We start from the raw sequence: 26,115 nt of genomic DNA, 5'->3' as shown, positions 1-26,115 counted from the left end.
ATTGGGTGTGCGACGGTCTTGACGAGACAAGATGCGGAAGGAGGATAGAGGATGCAGGATGCTCAGCTGACGTACATCTTATGGTCCTTCAGGCACATATTCATTTATGTACAGTTATACACGTATATGTCACATTGTTATACAATATCTATAGTTAGAGATAGATAGATGTGCGGTTTAAAATAGTATTTACAATTTCTCCTTAGACAATGGTTTTAATCGATTTCTGTATAATATGGTTCTTAAGTGTTATGTATATGCCAATAAAAAATTTTATGTACTTTTTGTGTAGTATCCCAAACTGAATAACATGTGCTATGCATTTAAAATAATTCTTTAGAATACATTTATTGAGTGAATGATTCACTTAGTATTATTTCATAACGCCTTGTATTTCTTTACAGAAAATTATTCATGCATTCGGGAGCCTGCGTTCTGCTGTACCCATATTAAATGTATTGTTTTAAGGTCTTGAAGACGATGCAGAGACGACATAGTAGCCTCACAGACAATCCTCCTCCAGAGAGGTATGTTGAATGGTTTAGTCAATGTATCCTTGTAATGCTTGTATTATAATTTTTATTATTATTGCTTTTGTGTTGGCTGTTTTTGGGTAAAGCAAGGACACATTGATACCCCTGCATGACATCTCTTTAGAGAGATGTTCTCTGATTATATTTTCTTTAGCTTTAATACATATACATTAAAATATTTTGCTGTTGGGTTTGTAAGAGTAATAAATGTGCCACACAGCAAGGAACCTATCATGTTATAATAGAGCAGAGAAAATTGTTTTTATATTTTTATTTCTATTTAACTGAATTACAACTTTGGTGTTGAGAGTAGGCATCAGTCACATAACAAAAACTCCCTTTAGTGTTTAGTGTTAGGAATAAATGTCCTTCTATACTTTTTTTTTTTTTTTTTGTATTGGCGTAATTTAAAATATATTTGTTTTAAACATATAGAGTTGTACCGCTTTAGCCTTATAAAGAGAAAAAGCAAATTTGGTAAAGATGATTTATTGGCTAACTGACATATAATGGCTTGCAAGCTTTTGAGACAATCTAGGTCACTCTTCAGCCATAATATAAAGTGGAGTGTTCCCATTTGCACATATGTGCATTCAGTACATGTTATAGAATCCTTTGCATTCTGAGAGATACACACATTTTTTTAAGTTTATACAACCATATGTTGCCTTTTTTTCAGGACCCGGAGCCAAAATTTGAGCTCTGATACCAGCGTGGATGACGGAGTCTTTAATGGAATGAAGCAAGAGACCCCATCCTCCCAGCATCTCTTCTCAAGTCTTACAGGTCTACAGCCAGGCCCTATTACTGTTCAATCTGGTTTAGTCCTGGGCTCCTCTGCTGGAATTGGTGAAGTGTTCATACAGATGCCTCCTCCTCTTAGGGAAGAGACAGGAGGTCATTCAGAGTCAAGTCCCTTTATGAACCACCACCACCACCATCATCATCCTCACCACCGGCAGCTGCCACAGCCTCCTGCACATCACCAGCAGCATAATTTCCAGCACCCTCATTCCCGGCCCTCTTTGCTGCACACAGCTGCTGGGGAACGGCACAGAGAGGAGAACAGTGATGAACCTGGTACTCCAGCGCCAGCTCTTCCTGAGCTGAGGGCCATCATTTCCTGGTTACAGAAGGGACTCCCATTCATTCTAATCCTACTGGCCAAAGTCTGCTTTGAGCACAAGCTTGGTAAGTGAGTGGTACATTGAGATTTAGTTCAACTTATTGTGCATCTGTCTTTTTAGACTTGTGCTCCATAAATACCAGTAAACGTGAACCTTTCTGTGGAACAGAGAGTTTTCAATTGACCCAATTTATTCCAGACATGTTGACCAAAATGACTACCTCTGAACATCTTGTGAAAACATTTTAACTAGACTTACACAGGTTACTAGACTTCAGATTCGTATGAATTATCATTTAACCAAATTTGCAGATTTCGTTAATTTGTACAAATGTCTGAAAACGAGGAGGGACCCCAACAAAACAAACAAAAATAAAGCTAGGGGGGCTGTGAATTTTAATTTCTTTGTTTTTTTTCACTCACGGCCCCTCTCACTCATTCTCACTACACACTCTCTCATGCTTTCTTGCTTTCTCTCACACGCTCTGTCATACTCTCTGCTTCTTGTTATGCCTTTTCTCGTTCTTTGCTTCTTCTGTATTCCTTCTTCATTCTTGGTATGCTGCATTATCCATGCCTCCTTTAGTGCTTCCACACAAAGGCATAGCAATGAGTGGTGAGGCTGTTACCTCCGGGTAACCAGACCAATGCAGACAGATCCACAAAGAATGCTTCTCTTGTGAATCCATCTGCATTATTCTGGCCTGGCATAGTAGTACCTCAATAGCATGGAGCCTCAGTGCACACCTTCTCCCCCAATTGGAGGAATGGGGAAGAGGCTCTGCCCTGTTGAGGAACTACTATACCAGGCCAGAATAATGCAGAAGCGTTCTTCGTGGATCTGTCTGCATTGTTCTGGTGGCATACCCCTTATAACAGAACAATTCTACCGTTATTATTTACAACTGAAACACAATTATCTTGGCAAGCATGTTGCTTAGTTATGTTCTGGAGTCCTTAGTTAAATTAAGGATTCCTTATTACAATCTACAGATCAGCTTACATGTTTGATTACTAAGCTGTCCTCCCTTCACACTTCCAGGTATCGCTGTGTGCATCGGAATGGCCAGTACCTTTGCTTATGCTAATTCCTCTGTGAAACACCAGGTGTCTCTGAAGGTAAGGCATGGAATACCTGGAGCTATATTTCAAAGATATATTACTTCACTTAATGGGAATCATTCTCCCATCCCGTCCCTTCCTTAAAATAAATAAATACTTACAAATCGAATGAATGAGAAATTTGTTGTCTTGCAGAGCAGTGATTCGTCACGGACCATGATGCACTAAAAGATTGTGCTCCATGACTAGACTTGAGCGCCGGCCAACTCTTCATCTTCGTGGAGAAAAAAATCTTTGTATTTCACGAATATTCGCCCCTTCCTGTGTTTTGTTTGGGCGAATATTTGTGTACGTTGTTCGTGTTTGTTTTTTTCTTTGTGAGTTTTTTTTTGTAGAAGGGGTTAATACGGGGCCGTACGCACTACGCAGCAGCTTTGGTGCCAGGATTTTAAAGGTCGCCGGCAGGTGCCTGCTCTCCCGTTAACCAATGAAGTGCACCTGCACTTCGTTGGTTGATGGCAGACGAGCCCCCTGCTGGCGACCAATAGAGTCGCTCGTCCAGACTCTTAAAATGCTGTGATGAAACTCGGCTGGGGTAGACCACTGGTCTCTCCACTCCAAGAGTTAAAGGTCCGTACGGATGACCAATTGAGTTGCTCGTACAGACCTTTTAACTCTTGGAGTAGGAGGCCATGGTATCCCTAGGCCAAGTTCCGCCGTCAGATGTTAAAGGTCTCCTGACGGCGAACCTATAGATTTCCGCTCCTGTTATCTACGCAGCATCGCTGGGGTTAACGGGAGCGGAAATCCGTAGGTTCGCCGTTAGGACTTAAAGGTCCATGCGAGTGACTCTATTGGCCGACTGCAGGGGCCTCCTCTGGCGTCAACCAATTGATGGGGAAGGATCCAGGGAGGTTAGTCAACGAAGACGAACACGAAGATCCTTTGTGTTGTGTGTCTTCGTATACCTTTTGCCGCCGCCCTGTTTTTCTTCAGTATTCGAGCTGAATAACGAAAACGCAACCTTCGTTATATGTATATATATGAATATGAATGCACAAGTCTAACTATGATTATTATGTGAATGATTTCCTTACCCAGCAATCAGCCTAGACGTAAGCTTGCATTGATGGCATATATATCATTGTTTCCATGTATACAGTGATGATCCATGTCCCAACGTTAAGTTAGTGACTGTTTGCTTTTTTTATATTTCTCTGATTAGGAGAAGCGCTCTGTCTTGGTAGTGTTTTGGATTGTGGTATTCCTGATGGGTAATACAATGTATCTTCTCTACACTTTCAGATCTCAGCAGCTGTACTATAGGTGAGTGTATATAACTTTTATAGCAGGTTTTTGTTAATGAAGAGTTAATAGTCGACTCACTGGTTACACCTAATGTTTCATAACTGCCATCAAGCAGCAATGTATTCTAGCCTAGGATTGCAGGTCCAGGTAGACAACAGTGCCCCTGTCGCAAAGCTAGGGGTCAGATTGGGCAGTCCTTCCCTGCTTTGCTGCTCCCATTTGTTAACTAGGTAATTATAGTACCTATACTATCACTTGTGGCACATCAACTTTTTTAGTATTCTGTAGGGGTTCAGACTCTGCTTTGGTTATTCTAAAGACAAAACATGCATGGGGTAGGCATATATCCTGAATACAAGACCAAAGCCAGATAAAGTCTACCATATTTGCTCGAATATAAGATGAGGGTTTTTTCAGAGCAAAAGGTTATATTCGAGGTCGTCTTATACTTAAGCCTCAAATAGAGGTCTAACTTTAAGACTAAGATCCAGATCCCCCACAGCGATGCATGGGACCTAGATCCTCCTCTTTGGCAGCCTGTGAACGTCTGTGCGATGCTGCTACTCGACACTTCCGCCAGGGCTTCTATGACTGAGCACTGGAAGGTCATGTTACGGAGCGCCAGTGTGACATGACCTTCCGGTGCTCCGTCATAGAAGCCCCAGCGGCAGCAGAGGACGTTCACCGGCTGCCAGAGAGGAGGATCTTATATTCAGGCTTTTTCTATTTTTTTCTAAATTAATATTCAAATTTTAGGGGGTGTCTTATGAGGGTCGTCTTATAATCGAGTAATACGGTATGTAGGCCAAGTGTTTTTTTATCCGCGCTTGCATTCTATGTTGATAGGAAAGTTACATTTTTCACAAATACCAGGTTTTAACATAAGGTCGGCATGCATATATTTGAAATGATTAAAACAAAACAAAAGATGTATATATTTCTGTTTTTGGTTTTGTTTTTTTAACCCCTTCAATCCCCTATAGACGTACCGGGCGTCCAAAAAACGCCCACTAAGAAACCCCTATGGACGTCCCGGTACGTCCAGCCCTTCGTGCAGCGTCAGGGACACATCCCTGCCGCTGCACGGGAGACCAGGCTGTCGTTTGACAGCCTGGACTCCCCACTGACAGCAGAAGCTGGCTTTGCTGGCTTTCTGCTGTCCGATCGCCTGTAACAGCTTCCGGCTTGAAAGCCGGTAAGCTGTTACACGTAAACTGCCCGATCGTGCATTCTCTTCCGGGTTGCGTCACTGCTGACGTAACCCGGAAGGTCATCGGAGGACAGGATATCCCCTCCGATGAGGCACAGAGACGCTGCGATCATAGAGATCACAGTGTGATCGGTGCAGGGGGATCGCGGGGAGGGGAGTGAGAAACCATCTCTCTCACTCCCCCTCTCGTCCTGTAACAGAAAAGCTGGAAAAAAAAACAAAACGGTTAGTCATTTAAAAATATTAAATAAATCATTAAAATAATAATATAAATAATACTAAAAAAAAATATAATGTGAGCTGTGATGTCACTGTGACATCACTGGCATGTTCAGGCGGTCCCTAGGAGGACCTCTAACCATTACTGTAGAAAAAAATAAAAAAAAAATGTATTAAAATTAAAATAAAAAAGATATAAAAAAAGATAATAAAAAAAATTCTTAAAAAAACCTTACATCCCATTGCCCTAGCATAACATCTAGCCAGTATAACCCTCCTGCCCCCGTTCACAACCCCCAAACCCGTTAAGCCATAGGCATAAAAATTATACAAAATTGTACACCTAATAGTATGCTCCCTGGTGCTGGGAAAGTCTGGAAAATCTATATAAATTAGGTATTTCTGAAATCAGGACACCTGAATTGATAAACTTGGAGGGGATTTTCCATCGCTTTACCTAATTTTGTGAGGATTCAGAGGGAAAATGTAAAAAAAAATTAGTTTATTTTTCTAATCTTTGCTAGTTTTTACTAAATTTCTCATTTTAAATTTCCAGCTAATCATCCAACTATGGTATCAAATGAAAGCTCTATCTCTCCTTGAAAAAACAATATATAGTTTACATGGGTACACTATTCACAGGAAAGGAGAATAATCGCTAAACCGACATACACAAAAAATGGCAAAATTGCTCTGGGCTTTGAGGTACCAAAAACCCCTGGGATTGAAGGGGTTAATTCATGGCCATATTTATGTTTTATTTGTATGCATTCAACTGCTATACAAACCGATATACCTTTCCCTCCATTTTTAGTTTGATTTGCTTTCTTAAATTATTTGCTTTTGCATTTTAGGTTTTCATTTTGTCCACTGTGGTGTGAGTATCTTCCATTCACTCTCTCATTGTTTTGGTTTTGTTTTGTTTTTCTTTGCTAGGTTTTACTTTCAACTATATTTGCTGATGGTTACATTCTGACATCAGTTTGGGGATATTAATCAAGAATAAGCTCAGAGTAGGACACAGCCACAGAGTGTCACTGGTGTATAAATATTGTTTTTCAGTCAAAGGTCAGAAGAGAGTTATTAAGAACATGGGTTTGAATGTCCTTGAGTCTTTGCTTTTTGGTAACTGGTACACTATGTCATATAGCTATGTCTTGGGAGCTTGCATGGTTTGTTAATCTCAGAATCAATGACAGATACTTGGTTTAGAAATGGTAACATGGGCCAATAAGCAGCAAATTAAAATTGCTTTGTGTGTGTGTGTGTATGTGTGTGTGTGTGTGTATATATATATATATATATATATATATATATATATATATATATATATATATATATATATATATAATGTGTATGTGTGTGGTCCGTTTTAAGGAAGCAAAGCCCAATTGTACAATGTTATTCTTTTATTGCTGCTCTAAATCTTTATGCATTTTTTATTATTTTGCAGTCTTATTTTTCTCAAGCCCAACCTTGAGGGCCTGGACTTCTTTGAACTCATTTGGATTGTGGGCATATCAGACTTCGTTCTGAAGTACATCACAGTATCTCTGAAATGTCTGATCCTCAACCTCCCGAGAATTGTCCTAGCTGTTAAATCAAAGGTAAGTCATTGTTATTTTAATAGATGAGTTTTATATACTTTTATGTATGTTTGTTTTTCTTTTATAGCAACTATATAGTTTCATTTTAGAAAATTTTTTTTTTTAAATAATACCTGTTTAAAGAGATACATTATGTATTTAAAAAGCCTGGTTTCTGAAAACCTAGAGATGAGGTCAAGACTACACAGTCCGCATCTTGTAACAAAAGGCAATATACCATAATTAAGGAGGTTATTTAGAATGGGCCTTATTTATAAAGAGTAGTTCAAAAGAAAATTATAGTGTTTCATGTACTATGTTGCATATTAAAGGTATTTACTTCTTCAGTGGCCTGTTAAGGGATTGATTTTGTGTCTTGTTCTATACTGCCCAGACTAGCTTTTGATCCTGTGGGAGATTTATCTCTTTTGGGGAGGAGAGTGCTCCACATTTTTCAGGTTCACCAAATATTAGTAAATGTCTGTAAAAAAGCTAAGAAAGATCCTGATTTGGAATTGAGGTTTCGTCTTTCAGAATGTTGGAAATGTGTTCATTTTAATAGAAACATTACTTATGAAGTAAACTAATCATGCCCCAGTAAAGTTCAAGGAGTTCTGTTCTGATCTGCAATTCCCATCTTATCAATGGCAGACAAGTGCCACAGGCAGATCAATTAACTTCTGCCATTGCAGGAATGCAGCCAGGCATCTCTTCATTTGTCCCTGGCCCTTCTCCAAGATGAACCACCCTCCTTCTTTTTTTCTTCTGCGTTTATTTTTTTTTCTTTTAGTTTTTGGAGCAAATTAGTATGCTGAAGAGACAGGAATGATCTCTCCTGAGATAAATTGCTTCATCGCAAAAGGTTCAGAGTCGCTCCGCAGCCCCCCCGCCTGCCAACAAATGGGAGCAGTCATTAATCCTTGTCATCATGCTAGGAGATGATAGGGAGGGAAGGTACCCCAGTTTCCCACTGCGGCTTTGTCTCATATGAAGGATTCCGCTTTTTAAGATTAAATCGGCCCAGGATTAAAGCTCCAGTGATGGGCGTTTTTATTAACTCTCAACTGTGCGCCACATCAGATAACTAAGCATTGTGTCATTGCACATAGTAATAATGACTTGATATGAGAGTTTCTTCACCATTCCCCTCCTCCTCGTGAAAGGGAAGCTGTCACATTTCAGCCCCTTCCAGTCAGCAATAATAGAGTTAAGCCTGAGAGAAAACTAATGAGGGAAATGCTATGTAGGAGAGAAAGTTGCAAATAGGTTGATGGGGCAAGGGTTTTTTTGTTTTCTCGAAACCTGAGGAACCGAAACCGTGTGCTTCCTATAGTTATGTGGCGAAAACAACATAAAAATGATGTATTGGGTTGTCTATAGCTGATTCTCAGTTTGCTTCCTGGCCCAGCATGAGTACACAAGTGGACCAAACCAGGGAGCTCTTGGAGAACCTCGAGCTTCTCAACCTACTAGACCTTAAAGCTAGAAGACAAACCTGTTGTGCTCTGTGCTTTAACCTCTTAACACCCCTTTGTGCCAAGATGCCCTTTAGGATCTGCCTGTGTGTCACACTTTTTTGCAGTAGCAGGATTCTCTCCTGTCGGCACGAGCATTCCATTTCTGGCAGGTTTCAATGCTTGCACTCACCCGAAGGTCATTTGAGGAGAAGAGAGCCATGCTTACTGATCACAGTGTGACCAGTACAGGGAGATCAGAGGGAAGAGAATGGAAAACTAAGTTTCTCCCACTTCCAACAAATAGAAAAGGTATAGTTCTTTAGAACATAAATATGTACAGTATCTCACAAAAGTGAGTACACCCCTCAAATTTTTGTAAATATGTTATTGTATCTTTTCATGTGACAACACTGAAGAATTGACACTCTGCTACAATGTAAAGTAGTGAGTGTACAGCCTGTATAACAGTGTAAATTTGCTGTCCCCTCAAAATAACTAAACACATAGACATTAATGTCTAAACATTGGCAACAAAAGTGAGTACATCTCACTTTTGTGCATTGATGGTCTCATGATAGGGTTATAGACTTTCTCTTTATGCGATATATATGGACTAGTTACTACCCTGTTTGTTTCAGTTACTGCAAAAATACTTTGATTTGGAACCTCAATATTTAATTAGTATTTTAATGCCTATACATTGTAATCAGAATTCATATCTGTCAATGTACAAATTTCTTTGTTTTTAATATGTTTACAAATGTAGTACAGTGTCTATGTTCGCCTTGTTGCTTCTGTTTTTTTGGTTTTTTTATTGTATACTTATAAAAAACAAAATACTGTCTGCGCTTCTCACCCTAATAAAGTTGGCAACAAATATATAAACATAATATAAATGAGAGGTTTTGGTTATATGAATTGGCCAAAGCATAATTAAGCTCACGCGCCACGTGAACCTCTGTTTCAAACTGATATTGTAATTCAGCTTGTCATTCCTTTGGGAGAGACCGTTGAAAGGAAACCTTATCTGCATCTGTTGACCCACATGCGGACACAGAGACTTTTAGCTGGCTATGGGCTGCTGGGGTTGGAAGTCTCAACTTATTGGAACTCAGAGGGTATATTCACACCGGGAGGAGATGGCTCATTGAATTACTAGTCAGTCGATTTAGTAGGGAAATAATAGGGGTACATTCATTTTAGCCACACAAACACATCTGGTCGGCACTTGAACACAATACCAGTTTATTGGGTGCCACTAGCTGAGAGCCCAGTACAGTCACAGATGCTCTTTGATGATTAAATACTGAAAGCTTCCAGGTTTCTGCATGGTGGTTTTGGTATTCCTTTAGCCAACGTTTTGATTAATAAGTAGTCTTCAGCAGAACTGCCAGCTGACGGTGTTTTGTTTGCACAGCAATTGTTTCCACTGGTACATCTTCATTTGCACTGATGGAAATGATGATGATGATGATGATGATCACTTAGTGTTTGGCTGCAAACCTGCTGTGAGATTTTGCATATAGAAAAATGACTCGTAATTTTACATACCGCACCTTTTTTATGCCTATTCACTAAACCTTCATCTCAAAATCAAACTTGATCAAAGAACTCTGATACAAACCTACTTAGAATAAAAATATGTACAATGCTTCCTGCCTCCTTGGCATAAAATACGGTAATACAGCTGACTGATTATACATTGACCTCAGTACCAGAAATTGGGCCAACAAAGGTAGGGGGTTTTGAAACTGAGATTGGTGTGTGGTTGAGATGTGTAATGTATGTGTTTGGATTGCGTTCTTTCTGAGGACACTGCCTGCATTTGTCTGATTAGTTTGAGAGTTGTATGTGTGTATGAATGTAAGCAAGTGTGGCTGAGAGAAGTCAGTATGAGCTTGTGTCAGTCTAACTCAAAGTAGCCCGTGTGTTTAGTTAACGTTGGTTGTGCTTATGGTGGTCAGTAGTTTTTGACAGTTTGTCTGAGGGAGGCTGGTCAATGTGTTTGACTTTATGTCAGTTTGGTTAAGTGTGCATCAATCTTCCCATAAATATCCCCTCCATTTGTAAACCCGTGGGGGTAAATATCCCCTGTGAAAGGCCCTGTGGACAGCTCAGCCCTTCATATGTATTCTTCATTGGTGTCGGTGCATGAGTCACGCCAGTGTCCATTTAATCTCTTTTCAGATTTTCCTTCATTTTTATTTTTTAAGAGGGCATACAAAGTGTTTACATTTACTTGCATAGTAAATCAGAGGACATATTTAGATGAGGAACAGCCCATTTATCGTTTCTTTACAGCAGTACTGTCCATTTTTTTTTGAGAAGGCTGTGTGTTTCTGTAAATCAGGGGTCTCCAAACTGTGGCCATCCAGCTGTTGCAGGGCTACTTCTCCCATACTGCTCTTTCAGCTATAATTCTAGTAGAGTATTATGGGAAATGTAGTCCTGCAACAGCTAGAGGGCTGTAGTTTAGAGACCCCTGCTCTAAATGAAGGATGTAATTAATACCGTTGAGGCTGCTACCGGGATAGTTAATTGTCTACGCATATTTTTTCACCTCAGCTGGCTTTGAGGAAGACCTCTAAGGTCTTTTTTTTTTATATAATTATTGCGTTTTAATACTTTTGCACCACTGTCCTATGGAGCCTTCACAATCAACCCCCACCCCGCCTGGCAAATTATTTGAGTTTTACTTGCCCCGACAGCCCGCTAAAGGAGAATGCAGGCTATGGTACTCTGTGAGTACTTTGTATGCAATCTTGAAAAACTTTAGCTACAGCTTTCCTCCTTCATGCTCTGATGATTCTTGCCACTGATTGGGTGCTTGATGGCGGAGCTTGCCCTGCAGCAGCCAGCACCAATAGAGAGACAGGGGAGAGACTATCTTGCCATCTACCATCTCTCTCATCCTCCTAGCTGCTCCCCCGAGTGTGTCTGTCTTGACACGCCCCTTCCTTTCCGCTCCTGGCCCGCCCCGTTTTGCATCTTCTGGAGTTTCTAGCTCTGCTCAAGGTAAGAAGAAGGAGAGGAAGAAAGAAGCTGTCTGGGAGTGAGGTGTAATGTGTAATAGCTGGGTATGATGGGCCTGATATGTGATGCCTGGGTGTGATAGGAGTGTGTTATGTTGTGTGCTGGCTGGGTGTGATCGGAGGGAGATGGGATGTGTGGTGGCTAATTGGCATTAGATGTGCTGGCTGGGGGTCGTAGGAGTGGTGTGTGATTGGAATGAGGTATGATTAGAGTGAGGTGTGATAGGAGTAATGAGAGTGAGTTGTGATAGGTGTGCTGGAAGTGAGGTTTGGCAGGTCAATGTACAAGAGAGAACTTTACTTTGGCTGCAACTAACTATTATTTTCATAATCGATTAGTTGGCTGGCTATATTTTTTTCCGATTAATCGGATAAAAAAAATGAAATTTTTTTGTTTATTTAAAATAATGTAATGAATAAATTGGGTGAAAAACATAGAGCAGAAGAAAAAACTTTGAGAAAAATTAATAACGTGCGGCCCGCCGGACTTCAGTGTGCAGCCCGTGTGAGCAAGGCCGGACTGGTGCAGCGTGGTGTGTGCAAGCCGGCCGCCTAATAAAATTAAAGCGGCCGCCATGCACACACGGCGGTCTTACCACCCACCAGGTGGGCTGGCAGACCAACGTTCACGTGGTGCGGCCGCAACCTGAGGTGGTAAGACCGCCGTGTGTGCATGCTGGCCGCTTTCATTTCTTTAGGCGCCAGCTTGCACACACCGTGCTGCTGAGTGGCAATGCCTCAGTGAGGCTCTTTGTCCCGCCCATTTCAAGACGTGATGCTCAAGGGGGCAGGGCTCACAGAAGAGTTCCTTATGACGGGGAGAGGATCGTCACATCGGAGGAGAGTGGGGGAAAAAAGAAAAGCGAAATTGTAAGTATTTAAAGAAAATAGGGATTCGAGGAAAGTGGACCTATATTTAAGGGAGAGAGGGGGGAATTCCCTTCGGACATCAATAATTTTTGTCGTTGAAAATAAAACTTTGTTACTTTAAAAAAAAAAAAATCCTGGCTCCTAACTTTTTTAGCTGGCTCCTAGATTCAAAACAAATGTGTCAACCCCTGGTCTAAATAGACTCTAGTTCCCAGCGTTCACCAGGCCAGTGCTAAAGCTTAAGTATACTGAAGGACATGTGTTTTTTGACATGTGTTCACCTCCTACTTAGAAAAAAGCTGGGAGACAGGAAATGAGGAAAATGCATATGGAGGATTCTGCAGAATCATCCATTCATTTGTAGGGGGGACATTATGTAACAAGAAGGTCATTTTTTTATAATCTGGCCATGATCAAGGTTTGCTTTGGCAATTGTATATTTTTTTTGGGTGCTGCCCTAGACCTAAGGTTGCCAACTTTGCGTATATGCGTTACATTTTGATATGTTTTTTTGTTGTTTCTTCTTTTACGTATGCATGCAATCCTATACTACTGTATAGTGAGCATCTGTATTAAGCTACAGTGTTGTTTTCCTCATACACAATAGGATGATATATTGAGATGTACAGGGGGAAAAGTCAGAATGATCACGTTAAATCCAACAGAGGGAGCCAGAGAGTCAGGAGATAACTAGCTAAATACAATAAGCTATCTAATGGTGCCTAATTATGATGGTAACCAAAGTGCTCAGTGAATTGGTGCTGATTTAAGCCCTTCAGCTCTAGGTGTGAGTATGATTTATGTGAGCTGGGATTTATCCAGCTCCATAGTGGTGGTATCCCAAGACATTACACTCCTTAATGCATTTACATTAACTTCAGATATTTCGGTGTGCTTGCCCTCATTTAACCCGCAATCTATCATTAATTCCATTGAATTAAGGATTCCTTCGCTGGGCGGTTGCTTTCATGGATCTTCTGCTTACATTGCATTTCTGCAGTATATCTGTACAGTAATATCATGCTGTTCCCCACGAACCGTACGTTTTAAGTCGTACCTTTCCTTAAATCTAAAATAACTGATCAAGTATGGTGCTATCAGCCAACTGCACCCTTTGACTAAATCACCTACTTTACACAAAGAGATTCCATTGGTGGCTTCCCCACTTTTTTTATTGTATATTTAGTATTGCCTTTCACTTAGCACCAGTAAGTGTTTACAGTGCTTTGCAATAGGTTTACTGATAGCCCTGTCCACAAAAGCTCACAATCTAAATGTGCTCATTCTCAGATATGTCTAGTAAACAGAGGTCTGGGCAAATTATACACCTAGACACATACATTATATATTTTTTAAATGCCATTAAAGAAGGCATTTAGAAGAATCGTTATAAATGGCAAAATAATTTAGTAGTCCTTTATAAAAAAATAAATAAAAATTTATATTTTTTGCTGTCCCTAACAAACCTTTAATAATCTAAGTTGCTCAAAAAATGACAACACAGACATCTAGTCCATGTACTCGATCTAATTTTTAATGTTTCCTGTATAAGTAAATGTGTTTATCCACGATCTGTGTTTTTTTTTCTTTTTAATTAGTTTCACACCCATAGAGTACAGAGGAGAAAATCAAAACAAAACGAAGTGCTTTAAGCAGATGAGAATGTGAACTCATTCACAGCCCACTGGAGGGCTATGAGATCATGAAAATGCCGAAGCTCTGAGCAATGCGACTTATTCCTAGCAGCGGGATTGTAAAACACAAGACATGCAGCATGATCTCACCTTCTTCCCTCCCCCTAGCCTCTAAACACTGGCGCAAACACACAACACACAATCCTCGTCTTGCATTGTCCTTGGGGTATTAAACGGTCTAAGAAGGCTCTAATCTATTTCTGAGCCCTTAATCAGTGTAACACACGCTATGGTCTTTTCATCTGTAGCCCAGCAGTATATGCAGTACTGTACTCTGCGCGATAGCATTTTTTTGGACATTGCGATTTATTTATTTATTTATTTTTTTCCTTGTACCAATCCAGTGGGTTTATTCTTTCAGGAGAGATTTGTCAAGCACAAACAGTAGTCATTGATTACCATGATACAATATGCAATAACAGTCCATAGCTATAACATATAATCAGAATGCGGTAATGTTTTATATACCGACACAAATCCAGAAGAGCGCATTGGACTCTTGGACTTGGACTCAAAGTAGTGGTAGAGGGAATGCCAAATTTTAAAAGTGTTAAACACTAGGGGCATTTATTTTTTTTTCTTCCGGAAATTGTTTTAATCTATTAAAAATCCGTTTAATAGTTTTGGGGTTTTTTTTCTTCCTCCATTTGGCTTACAGAAAATCTGACATTTGTGCCTTAACTAAAAAGTTAATTACTTTACAGCTCCCTTAGCAACAAGCATTAATAACGGCATGGCTGTGTATTCTCTAGAGTGCCGGCCTCTCCGGGAGTTAGAAATATTTCACCCAAGAGCATAAAACCTTGCAAAATTCCAAATGCTAAAGACCTGTATTTTAACCATTCGGTTTATGTTTCAAGGCACTCTTACAATGGGAAAATTGGGGGGATGATCATCTATGTTTGTAAACCTGGTATGTTACAAAGTGCTGTGTATCTGTGTTTGCATAGGTTGCATTAAAAATACCTTTTTATAGAGAGCACATTTTATTTAGCCTTTTTAGATATAGATCTTTAAACATTTGTGGAATATATAAGTGACTGATAAAAAAAACAAAAAAAACTGAAGAACTATATTTCCCATCTATATTTCAAATGGTTGTAGTGGGATCCTTTATCCATCTCATCCCTGTAACCCAATGTTACTGACTTACAGGGGTTCTGTAACATGTAAAATAAAACCGTAACTGAATCTGGTGCTGCACACCATCTATCACTTGTGTTGTTTTAATGTTTTGTTGTTTTATTGACTATTCCATTTTTATGTTATTCATATTTATATTTTTTCAGCTGTAATATCCACCGAAGGTGTAGTCAGGACATTTCGTGCAATTCGGATACCTCTGTCTGAATTACATTAGAATCCTATTACAGTAGGAAATTGTAACACGGATCCTATGTTACGGTCGAAATCTGCTATCTCCCCAAGGTCACTTTTTTTGTCCCCTCCCATGTTTTTGTTTGTTTTACATATACTTTTTATAAAATTTGGAGCCCTACTCCTGATTGCTTACCTTTGCTTTGTTAAAGAGTGCTCCATCCTGGCAATACAGTGAGTATACTTAGTGTACTGTGTCACGTTAGCCAGTACAGACCCTCAGTTAGTGCCACTTGTATATGTAACCTCTTAGCTATCACTAAGACAGTGTATATGATGGTTTAACGTGATCATTTCAGCCCTGTCGCAATTTTCTGCCTGCAATGTAATGCCGTACACCCCTACCAGTTTATCCCTAATAATGTAGTGGTTTCCTACCAAATACCTTTAATTTCTAGAATATGTTGGTTTGGAGAAACTGATGTTACTGGCTATTGTTGCAAAGAGGATGAAAAACATTTGTATGGCATAACTAAGCTTTCAGATGCTTTACTTAGGAACCCATAGCACTGTTGCTTCTTATTGCAAATTCTGAATATATTGTTAACAGCAAATAAGGTAATGAAAGCCTATATTTTAACTTGTGTACATCTCTCGGGTATTAACTGTAACGTCTCCACAGGGCAAGTTTTACCTGTTAATTGAAGAGCTCAGCCAGCTGATCCGCTCCTTGGTGCCCATCCAGCTTTGGTATAAATACATTATGGGGGATGATCCATCAAGCTCCTACTTTTTAGGTGGTGTCCTTATCATTGTGTACAGTCTGTGTAAGGTGAGCTTGTTTAGAATGTTAGCAGATTATGAAAAGCCAGGTTTTGGAAGAAGTGTGAAAAATAAATAAATAATAAGTTTGCAGCCATTTGCTGTAATTGCTTCAGATATATTCACTTTCACGTTATCCAAGAGTTAGAATGTAATGTCGTTTCTTAACTTTTTGTGATGTATGCTATTTTAGAGACTTATGCAGTCAGATTTGTTCAAATGTAATGAAATTTGCGTATTTTGTCAATTTGTACAGAAAGTTTGTGGGCTCGTTCACTCACACTCTCATTCTTCATTTACTTTCTTTCTCTGAATCTGTCACTACCTTCTCTGCTGACCGTTTCTTCTCTAGCATCTTCTTCATCTTTTTTGTTCTTCTCACTTCTGCCTTCTTTCCCCTGGTTTCTGCCAGTTTTCTCTCTCACTTTCTGCCTTCTTTTCTCTGCAAAAATGACAGTGCTTCCAGTGACTTCTTCTCCCCCGATTGGAGGATCAGGAGAGTGGGTGTGCTGGAAGCTCTGCCATTTTGCTTATGTGAACTTTTCTAAAAATGGCGAAAACTTCCAGTGACATCACCTCTGACAATTGTAGGATGTCATGGAAACTCTGGGAAGTTCACTGGGAGGTCATGTCTGTGGAGATAAAGACAGAAGAGAGAAGAACAAGAATATTATGTGGGTGCTAGAGAAGTATTAGAGCTGGGAGACACAGAAACGTTCGGTGGAGATGGTAGAGAGACAGTCAGAGAGTGTGACAGAGCGAGTGTGGGCACTGATTTTTGTACGAACAAATGGGCAGGAAACAGAATTAGTTGTCCGAAAAGGAATGGGCCAAAAATGAAATTTGTCAATCATTTTTTGCTCTTTTGCATATGTCTACTATTTCAGGCTTAGTTTTTCTTTGAAGATACAATTTTGCATGGCTTTTCCATGCACTACAATGTATGTTTCATGCTACCAGTGATTGACTGCTTCTGGTTTAATTGCTAAACCCAGCCTGTAGGGAGAAATGCATCTGAAGCATTCACATGCTTGCCCTTAATACTTGTGTTAATTACTTGGATTTTTCACTGAACTGAATTGACACCAGGTAGCATCAACCTTGTTAGTGTCATTTGCTTCACTGGTCCCTCAAAAGAAATTGGGAGACATTGGCTATTTAGAATTGTATTCACCCTTCCTCTTTGACTGTAAGAAAGGAACCAACTGTGAAACTAATCAATATATTGTTTCTGTAGATGTAGAAAAACTAACCAAATAAGTTTAGTTATTGAGAATATGAAGGGGTTAATTACATTAGCTGAAAGTCATTTTACTAATTTTCTAGAGCCTTGAGAAGGAATGTTTTGATATAAAAAGGCAATATTAATTATACTTGTTTTGTAAAAGATACTATGTGTTTGAATAATCAAGTTTTATCTCTTTTCCCAGTCCTTTGATATCTGTGGTCGCATAGGAGGCTTAAGAAAGGCGTTGAGGATTCTCTGCCGCCCTCAGGTAAATATCCAGTAACATGCATGCTATGTATGAAAATGTCCATGCTACAGTCTTTTTTTTTTTTTTTTTTTTTTTCTTTTTCCTTAAATTTAAACAAATTATATAAAGTGTGATGATCTGAACTATTCACAATGTCATTTGCATTACATTGTAATCATTTAGAGAGTGTCAGAACAATACATAGCACTATGCAATAGAGGTAGAGGGAAAACTAATAATATTAGAACTGGCCACGTACAAAATTAACATTAACACACATTAAGACCTCCTGTTAGAGAAGGAGAGACCTCTGCTCTCGTGAGTGTACAAACTGTTTGGTTGATGGGACTGAAACGGAAGGTGGAGGGACTGCTTGTGTGGAAGAGGGTCATAGGGAGAGATCCATGGCACCAAGATCGCAAAAGAGGAGAAGTTGGCAGTGTTAAGAGGATAGATTGTGTGCTCCTTTGAACAGGTGGGTTTTTAGTGAGAGTTTAAAATTAAAGTTTGTGGTTACTGGTTCCCTTTGTAGAGGCTATTTCTGTAGCTTAGGGGATGACCAAAGAATTCTCATGGAAGAAGGGCCATATCCGTATATGAAGCAATAAAAAGGTAGAGTAGTTGCTCTATTATCTTTTTACAAATGTATGCAGTGAATATAAAAAGTCTACATACCCGTGCAAGGTTCTTGTGATTTTAAAGAATGAGACAAAGATAAATCATGTCAGAACTTTTTCCACCTTTAATGTGACCTATAATGTGAACAATTCAATTGCAAAACAAGCTGAAGTCTTTGAGGGGGAAAACAACAAAAAAAAACCCAAAAACTTACAATGACCTGGTTGCATAAGTGTGCACACCCTTAAACTAATTCTTTGGAGAAGCACCTTTTGATTTTATCACAGCAATCAGTGTTTTTGGGTAGGAGTCTATTAGCATGGCACACTGTGACATGGCAATATATGCCCACTCTTCTTTGTAAAAGCACTCCAAATCTGTCAGATTGTGAGGACATCTCCTGTGCACAGCCCTCTTCAGATCACCCCACAGATGTTCAATTGGATTCAGGTCTGGATTCTGACCATTTCAAAATGTTAATCTTCTTCTGGTGAAGCCATGCTTTTGTGGATTTGGATGCGTGCTTTGGGTCGTTGTCGTGTTGAAAGGTGAACTTCATCATCATGACGGACGCCTGAAGGTTTTTTGCCAAAATTGCCTGGTATTGGGAACTGTTCATAATTCCATCCACCCTGACTAAGGCCCTGGTTCCAGCTGAAGAAAAACAGCCCCCTGCTTCACTGTGGGTATGGTGGGTGATGAGGAGTAGTGTTTTTGTGCCAAACATACCTTTTGGAATTAAGGCCAAAATATTCAACCTTGGTTTCATCAGACCATAACACATTTTCCCATTTGCTTTTGCAAACTTCAGCCAGCCATGGATGTTTTTCTTTGTAAGAGAAGGCTTCCGTCTTGCCACCCTACCCCATAGCCCATTCCTATGAAGAATACGGGAGATTGTTGTCACGTGTAGCACACAGCCAGTACTTGCCAGCAGAGGCGTATCTACTGAAAATAGCACCTATGGCAAGCACTGAAATTGCGCCCCTGTCCAAATATCTAAAACCCATTTACTAGCCCCTGCTGCCCACATATATATAAATATTAGTCCCTGCTGCCGATAGCGGGTATAGATCAACACACAAACCCAGATCAATTGAAATTCACTTGTGATCTCAGCACTGAAGGTATATATCAAATAAACAGAATCAGACATACAAGTCCTGTATTTGCAGGTATACAATAAATATATGAAATGTAGCATCGCAGGTATAGATCAACTGAATAAGACATATTAACCCTGTATTTGCAGGTACACATAAATAATGTATGGAAACATAGCATAGCAGATATGGATCTACAGAATAACACAAAAACCCAGCTTTGCAGGTAAAGATCAATTAGAATTCTCATAAAAACACGGCATTAAAGGTATATTTAAAACCCCCTAAATTACAGGCATAGATCACAGGTTGCACAGCCCAAAGCCAGCCCTGGCGTCCACACTGCCCACATAGAACCGGACCAGCACCCAGATTACACACATAAGATTTGCAATCTTTGTCCCCAAATAGCCCAGCACAAGTCAACTTTGTCCCATATACACCCTGCCTGTGCCATCTTGGTCCCCAAGGCTCAAACCTCCTGCTAGTGCCATCTTTGCCCTTCCACAATTATACATCTATGATACACAAACACTCAATGCATCCACACATTAACTCATGCTCTCCCTCATTCAGACAATTCATCCACACATTAACTCATGCTCTCCCTCATTCACTCAATGCATCCACACATTAACTCATGCTCTCCCTCATTCACTCAATGCATCCACACATTAACTCATGCTCTCCCTCATTCAGACAATTCATCCACACATTAACTCATGCTCTCCCTCATTCACTTAATGCATCAACACATTAACTCATGCTCTCACTCATTCAGACAATTCATCCACACATTAACTAATGCTCTCAATGCATCCACACATTAACTCATGCTCTCCCTCATTCAGACAACTCATCCACACATTAACTCATGCTCTCCCTCATTCGCTTAATGCATCAACACATTAACTCATGCTCTCCCTCATTCAGACAACTCATCCACACATTAACTCATGCTCTCCCTCATTCAGACAATACATTCACATATTAACTCATGCTCTCTCTCATTCACTCAATGCATCCACACATTAATGCACACTCTTTACTTATATCTACCCCCTCTCCCTCCCCTATCAATTTCTAACCCCTCTCCCTCCCCCTACCCACTATATATCCCCCCTCCCCCTCTCTCACCTTGAAGTCCAGCGACGGGAGCACGATGCTGCTGTCTTCCTGCACCAGCGAGCGGCTTTTAAACGCTGGCTTCTTTTTTTTGATGCGGGGGAGAACGAGGGGCGCCGAGCGGTTGCTAGGCGCCCCTCTCTCTCCTCCGCATCAGTGTTTAAAAGCCGCTCGCTGGTGCCGGCATTTCATGCTGAGCGTCCCAATATGCCAGCATATTGCGGCGCTCTGCATGAAATGCCGGCACCGGGACGGGGGTAGAGGGCTCGTGGAGGAGAATGAGGGGCGCCGAGCGGTTTCTAGGCGCCCCTCTCTCTCCTCCGCATCAAAAAAAAAACGGCATTTAAAAGCCGCTCACCGGCGCCCCCCTTGAGATGGCGCCCATGGCACGTGCCATGGCTGCCATACCCTATATACGCCTCTGCTTGCCAGACATTCCTGCAGTTTCTTTAATGTTGCAGTAGGCCTCTTGTAAGCCTCCCTGACCAGTTTTCTTCTCGTCTTTTCATCAATTTTGGAGGGACGTCCAGTTTTTGGTAATGTCTCTGTTATGCCATATTTTCTCCACTTCACTGTGTTCCATGGTATATCTAATGCTTTGGAAATTCTTTTGTACGCTTCTTCTGACTGATATCTTTCAACAATGAGATGCTTTGAAGCTCTCTGCGGGCCATGGCTTTTGCTCTGAGATGCAACTAAGCAAATGTCAGGTAAATCCTACTAGAGCAGCTGAACTTTATTTGTGATTAATCAGAGTCACTTTAAATGATGGCAGGTATGTAATGACTTCTATTTAACAGTTTGAATGTAATTGGTTAATTCTGAACACAGCCCCAGTTATAAGAGAGTGTGCACATTTATGCAACCAGGTTATGGTGAGTTTTCTTGTTTTGTTTTTTTCCCTCATCAAAGATTTCAGCTTGTTTTGCAATTGAATTGTTTACGTTAGAGGTGGAAAAATTCAGCCTCTCAGGTTGCTGCTACAATAATAATGACTAGTAAGTACGCAAAACAAAGCAAGAATTCAGCACATGCCCAGTGAATACAATTAAAAAAAAAAAAAAACACCTGTCTAAGGCATAAATATTGGGGATTCTGCCACACTATATGGTCATATATTGCTTGGTCATGTACTGCAGCCAACCATGCAAATCAAGGTAGCCTAGTATTAATCACAATGTGATTAATACAATTTTAAAAAAATACAAAAAATAAATAAAAATGTGGTAACATGTAAAACAAAGTCCAAAAATGTAAATAAATAAAAATAAAAAATGTAGTGATGAGCAAGTCCTAAAATTAGTGCTGTATCTTCACAAAAATCCTGGCATGGAAAGAGTTAAAATATTAGCATTTTAAATGGCCATTTCCAAAAATATATGGTTTGATCGGGACATCTTTGAATCTGGCCAATCCAATTTAGCCAGATAGGACATGGAGGCAGAATGACTAGATGTCAAAATTCCTCCCAAATCTGGCCCTTTAGCCCTCAAACAACCTGGCAAACCTATGCAGGGGTGATATCACTGGCTTCAAAGATGTCCCAAATAGGACATGGGGCAGAATGACCAGTTATGAAAAAAATGATTTTGAAATGGCAATATGCTACTTGCTTTATAACTTTCAAACAAAAAAACCATAAAACCATTAGGTATTTCTAAACTCGGGACAAATAGTAGAATCTATGTAGCAGGTTTTTCATTAGCTTGAATAAGGATTTTTCAAATAAAAGTCATAAAAAGTGTTTTGGGGTATTTTTTTCCAATTTCTCAGTGTATTTTATATATATTCTTACAGTAAATTAGATGATATGATCAAAATAATGGTTTCTAAAGAAAGCCATTCTTGTCCTAGAAATATATATAATTTATGTTGGTGCACTAAATGAGAGAGAAGAAAATTACAGCTAAACACGAGCACCACTGAAATGTTAAAACCGCTATTGTCACTAAGGGTACAAAAATAAAAAAAACAACTGTCCTCAAGGGGTTAAGGCCAGCAGAAGCTTGATGACGTAAATGTTGCCAATGGCTGGATATTTGCGTCTACATGCTATGTATTTACGTTCAGTAAAAGTATGGCTGGGCATATCCAGCCACTGGCTGCATGCTGCTGCACCTGACCTGCTGCTGGTGCTGCATATCGAGTGAGGATGTGGCTCTGTTGTCCCAGCCATTTGCAATTTTGTTGCAAGAACTAGAAAGCAGCACAATATTTTAATAATGTAATATATATTTAGTAATAACTTATTTTAAATATGATATTAGTGATAACAAGCGTGGTGGAAGTTCCCCTTTAAGTTGACAATAGGTTTCCAGTATATATGTCAGATCTAGGATCTTTAACCATTTATCTATATTGTGAATGTTTTTCTATTATGTAATTAGATCATATATGTTGTTTACCATTACAGTGATAATGGAATAAGTGTTAAATTATGTCACAACCGTTTTATGCTGCATAATGCCTTTTTCTGATAAGGCTCATGTCTAAAGATACTGTATTGATTTAACCTTTTGACTTTATCTGAGTGCTCAAGCATGTTTTCACGTGTTTTCCATACCTTAATGCCTTGAACTATACTTTGTGTAATGGGGCTATATAAATAAATAATGAAGGAGGTTTGTTTTGTGTGTTTTTTTTTGTTTTTTTTTAACCGTATCGTCTGTGTACAGAAGTATGGGGTCCGTGCCACTAACCAGCAGTGCAGTGAAGCAGGCGACATCTGTGCTATTTGCCAAGCAGATTTCAAAGATCCGTTGATACTTATTTGTCAGGTAGGTTGTGATCAATGTATTGTGTTTCTTTAAAGAAAACCTCAACTAAGTCCCTGAGCTTTGGCAATGGGGTGCCTGGGATTGTATAGTTACCTGGTGCAGTGGGTCATAGTGTGGCCCCTGTGTCTTCCTGGAAATGCAACCCTTTATTTTTTTCTTTATATATAAAAAGATATACATATGGTAAAAAACATATTCCTGAACAGGCATATTTATTAGTGGGGCTGCATACAGTGCTCTTCTCAAAATATAGGGTTTCAGTAGAATCATGGCAGGTAGAACAACAATACCATACTGTCCTCATTTCCATAAGTGAGTGCCTGCAGATTAAAAGTATAATAACAGAATGATCGTTATTAAGTACGTTGACATGGAATAAATATGAATGAGAGCTCAAAACTAACAATATGCTGAACTTTAAATACAAAAATATAAACTGTGTGTTTTAGTTTACAGGGCCACTTTAGGTCCATGTGAAGGAAGTCTCAATTAGGGCTGCAATTAACGATTATTTTCATAATCGATTAGTTGGCCGATTATTTTTTCGATTAATCGGATAAAAAAATGAATGTACATTTTTCATTTATTTAAAATAATTTAATAAACAAATGATGTTAAATACAAACACGCTGCCTCCCACATATGCCGCTCCACGCTGCCTCCCACATATGCCGCTCCACGCTGCCTCCCACATATGCCGCTCCACGCTGCCTCCCACATATGCCGCTCCACGCTGCCTCCCACATATGCCACTGTGCCTGATACGCCTTATACCCCCTGATACACCACTCCATCCTCCCCAGACATGCCACGCTGCCCTCCCCAGATATGCCACTCCACTCTACCCCCAGATATGCCACTGTGGCCCCAGATATGCCTTATACACCACTCCGTCCTCCCCAGACATGCCACACTGCCCTCCCCACATATGCCTTATATACCGTATATGCCTTATACCCCCAGATATGTCACTCCGTCCTCCCCAGATATGCCTTATACCCCCCCAGATATCTCATAGTCCCCTCATAGTCACAGACCCGTTCACAGCACTAAATTAACCCTCAGTCCTCATCATTTAATCCTAAACACCCCATTACCATAACTACCCCTAAATTAACTCTAAATACCCCATCAAAACAACTACCCTAAATTAACCCTGAACACCCCATTAACCACAGCATCCCCTAAATTAACCCTAAAGACCCCATCAACCACAGCATCCCCTAAATTAACCCTAAACACACCATTAACCACAACTGCCTCAAATTAACCCCAAACACCCCATTAACCACAGCTGCTGCTAAATTAACCCTAAACACCCCATTAACCATAGCTGCCCCTAAACACCCCATTAACCATAACTGCCCCTAAATTAACCCTAAACACCCTATTAACCATAACTGCCCCTAAATTAACCCCCACCTCCCCTAACTTTCAGTAGTCCAAATATTAATTTTATACTTACAGTTAGATGAGTGTCACAGCCATGTGGTTCTGGCAGAAGGAAGGGGCGGGGCCAGTTGTCACAGTGATTACAGGGAGGGACTGGTAAGTAGGAGCTGCTGCTGTGAGTCACTGAGACGGATTATATAATCGATAAAAATCGATTCAACTAATCGATAATGAAATTAGATGGCAACGATTTTCATTATCGATTTTATCAATTAGTTGTTGCAGCCCTAGTCTCAATTATACATACATGCACATGGCTGTTTCGAACATTTTAGAGGTAGAATCATTACATTCCTTAGGAAGCAAGTCCAAGTTGATTTTGAGGGATGATTTTGAGCAAATGTATCCATCCGGGTAAATATCCACATTTTTGGTGGTCTCTTATTCAACGGAGAAATACTGCACCAAACTTAATTGCAGACAAAAAATTCTGGCAGCAGTACAAGTATTTGTGTGGTATTATTTCACTGAGAAACACAGCCTACCTGTTTGTAAACAGTAGGAGTTTTCATAACAATCATTAGAAACCAGTGTTGAGAATTTCTTGCAGTAACAGATCTGACAAAAATGTGCTCATTAACATCTACGACTTATTGTAATAACCAATAATTGTTTTTCTTGTTGGTATAAGCTTCACAATGGTCAAAATGATTAATGCTGTTTGCAGTATTACTGACCACTTTTCCTTTTTTTTTTTTTTTTTCTTTCTTTCACTCAGCATGTTTTCTGCGAGGAGTGCTTGTGTCTTTGGTTCGACAGAGAGAGAACATGTCCCCTCTGTCGTTCTGTTGCCGTGGAAGTGCTCCGTTTGTGGAAAGATGGCTCCACTTCTGCCCATTTCCAGGTGTACTGAGCTGAAGTGGCTGGCGCTATACATATACACCGATCAGCCGTAACATTATAACCACCTGCCTAATATTGTGTTGTGTCCCCCATTTGCCGCCAAAACAGCCCTGACCCATCGAGGCATGGACTCTACTAGACCTCTGAAGGTGTGCTGTGGTATCTGGTACCAAGATGTTGGCAGCAGATCCTTTAAGTCCTGTAAGTTGCTAGGTGGGGCATCCATGTATGCATCCTGGTGCCATGTGTTCTTCACGTAAGAGACGCACACGCAACCGGCCATCCACGTGATGTACAAGAAAATGTGATTCATCACACCAGGCCACCTTCTCCCATTGCTCAGTGGTCCAGTTCTTATGCATTCGTGCCCATTGTAGGCACTTTCTTCAGTGGACAGGATTTTTGTTTTCCGCAATTTGAGCTAAAGTAGCTCGTCTGTTGGATTTGACCACATGGGCCAGCCTTTGCCACCCACGACTCTGTTGC

The 26,115-nt window shown here is 40.1% G+C and overlaps 1 protein-coding gene across 1 annotated transcript; it reads left to right on the top strand.

The window, feature by feature from the left end:
- Positions 1 to 453: 453 nt before the first annotated feature.
- On the top strand, positions 454 to 25,639 carry LOC149289054 (E3 ubiquitin-protein ligase RNFT2-like). Its single transcript, XM_089491079.1, has 9 exons — positions 454 to 527; positions 1,213 to 1,724; positions 2,702 to 2,778; positions 3,947 to 4,047; positions 6,912 to 7,065; positions 16,097 to 16,246; positions 17,667 to 17,732; positions 23,233 to 23,334; positions 25,505 to 25,639. Exons 1-9 carry the CDS (start codon positions 454 to 456, stop codon positions 25,637 to 25,639), a joined length of 1,371 nt encoding a protein of 456 aa, XP_089347205.1.
- The last annotated feature ends 476 nt before the right edge of the window (positions 25,640 to 26,115 follow it).

This window comes from Sceloporus occidentalis, unplaced genomic scaffold (assembly GCF_023333645.1).
Source record: "Sceloporus occidentalis isolate IW3139 unplaced genomic scaffold, rSceOcc1.0.p SCAF_48, whole genome shotgun sequence".
Taxonomy (NCBI): Eukaryota; Metazoa; Chordata; class Lepidosauria; order Squamata; family Phrynosomatidae; genus Sceloporus; species Sceloporus occidentalis.
This window is presented reverse-complemented; position numbering and strand designations above follow the sequence as displayed.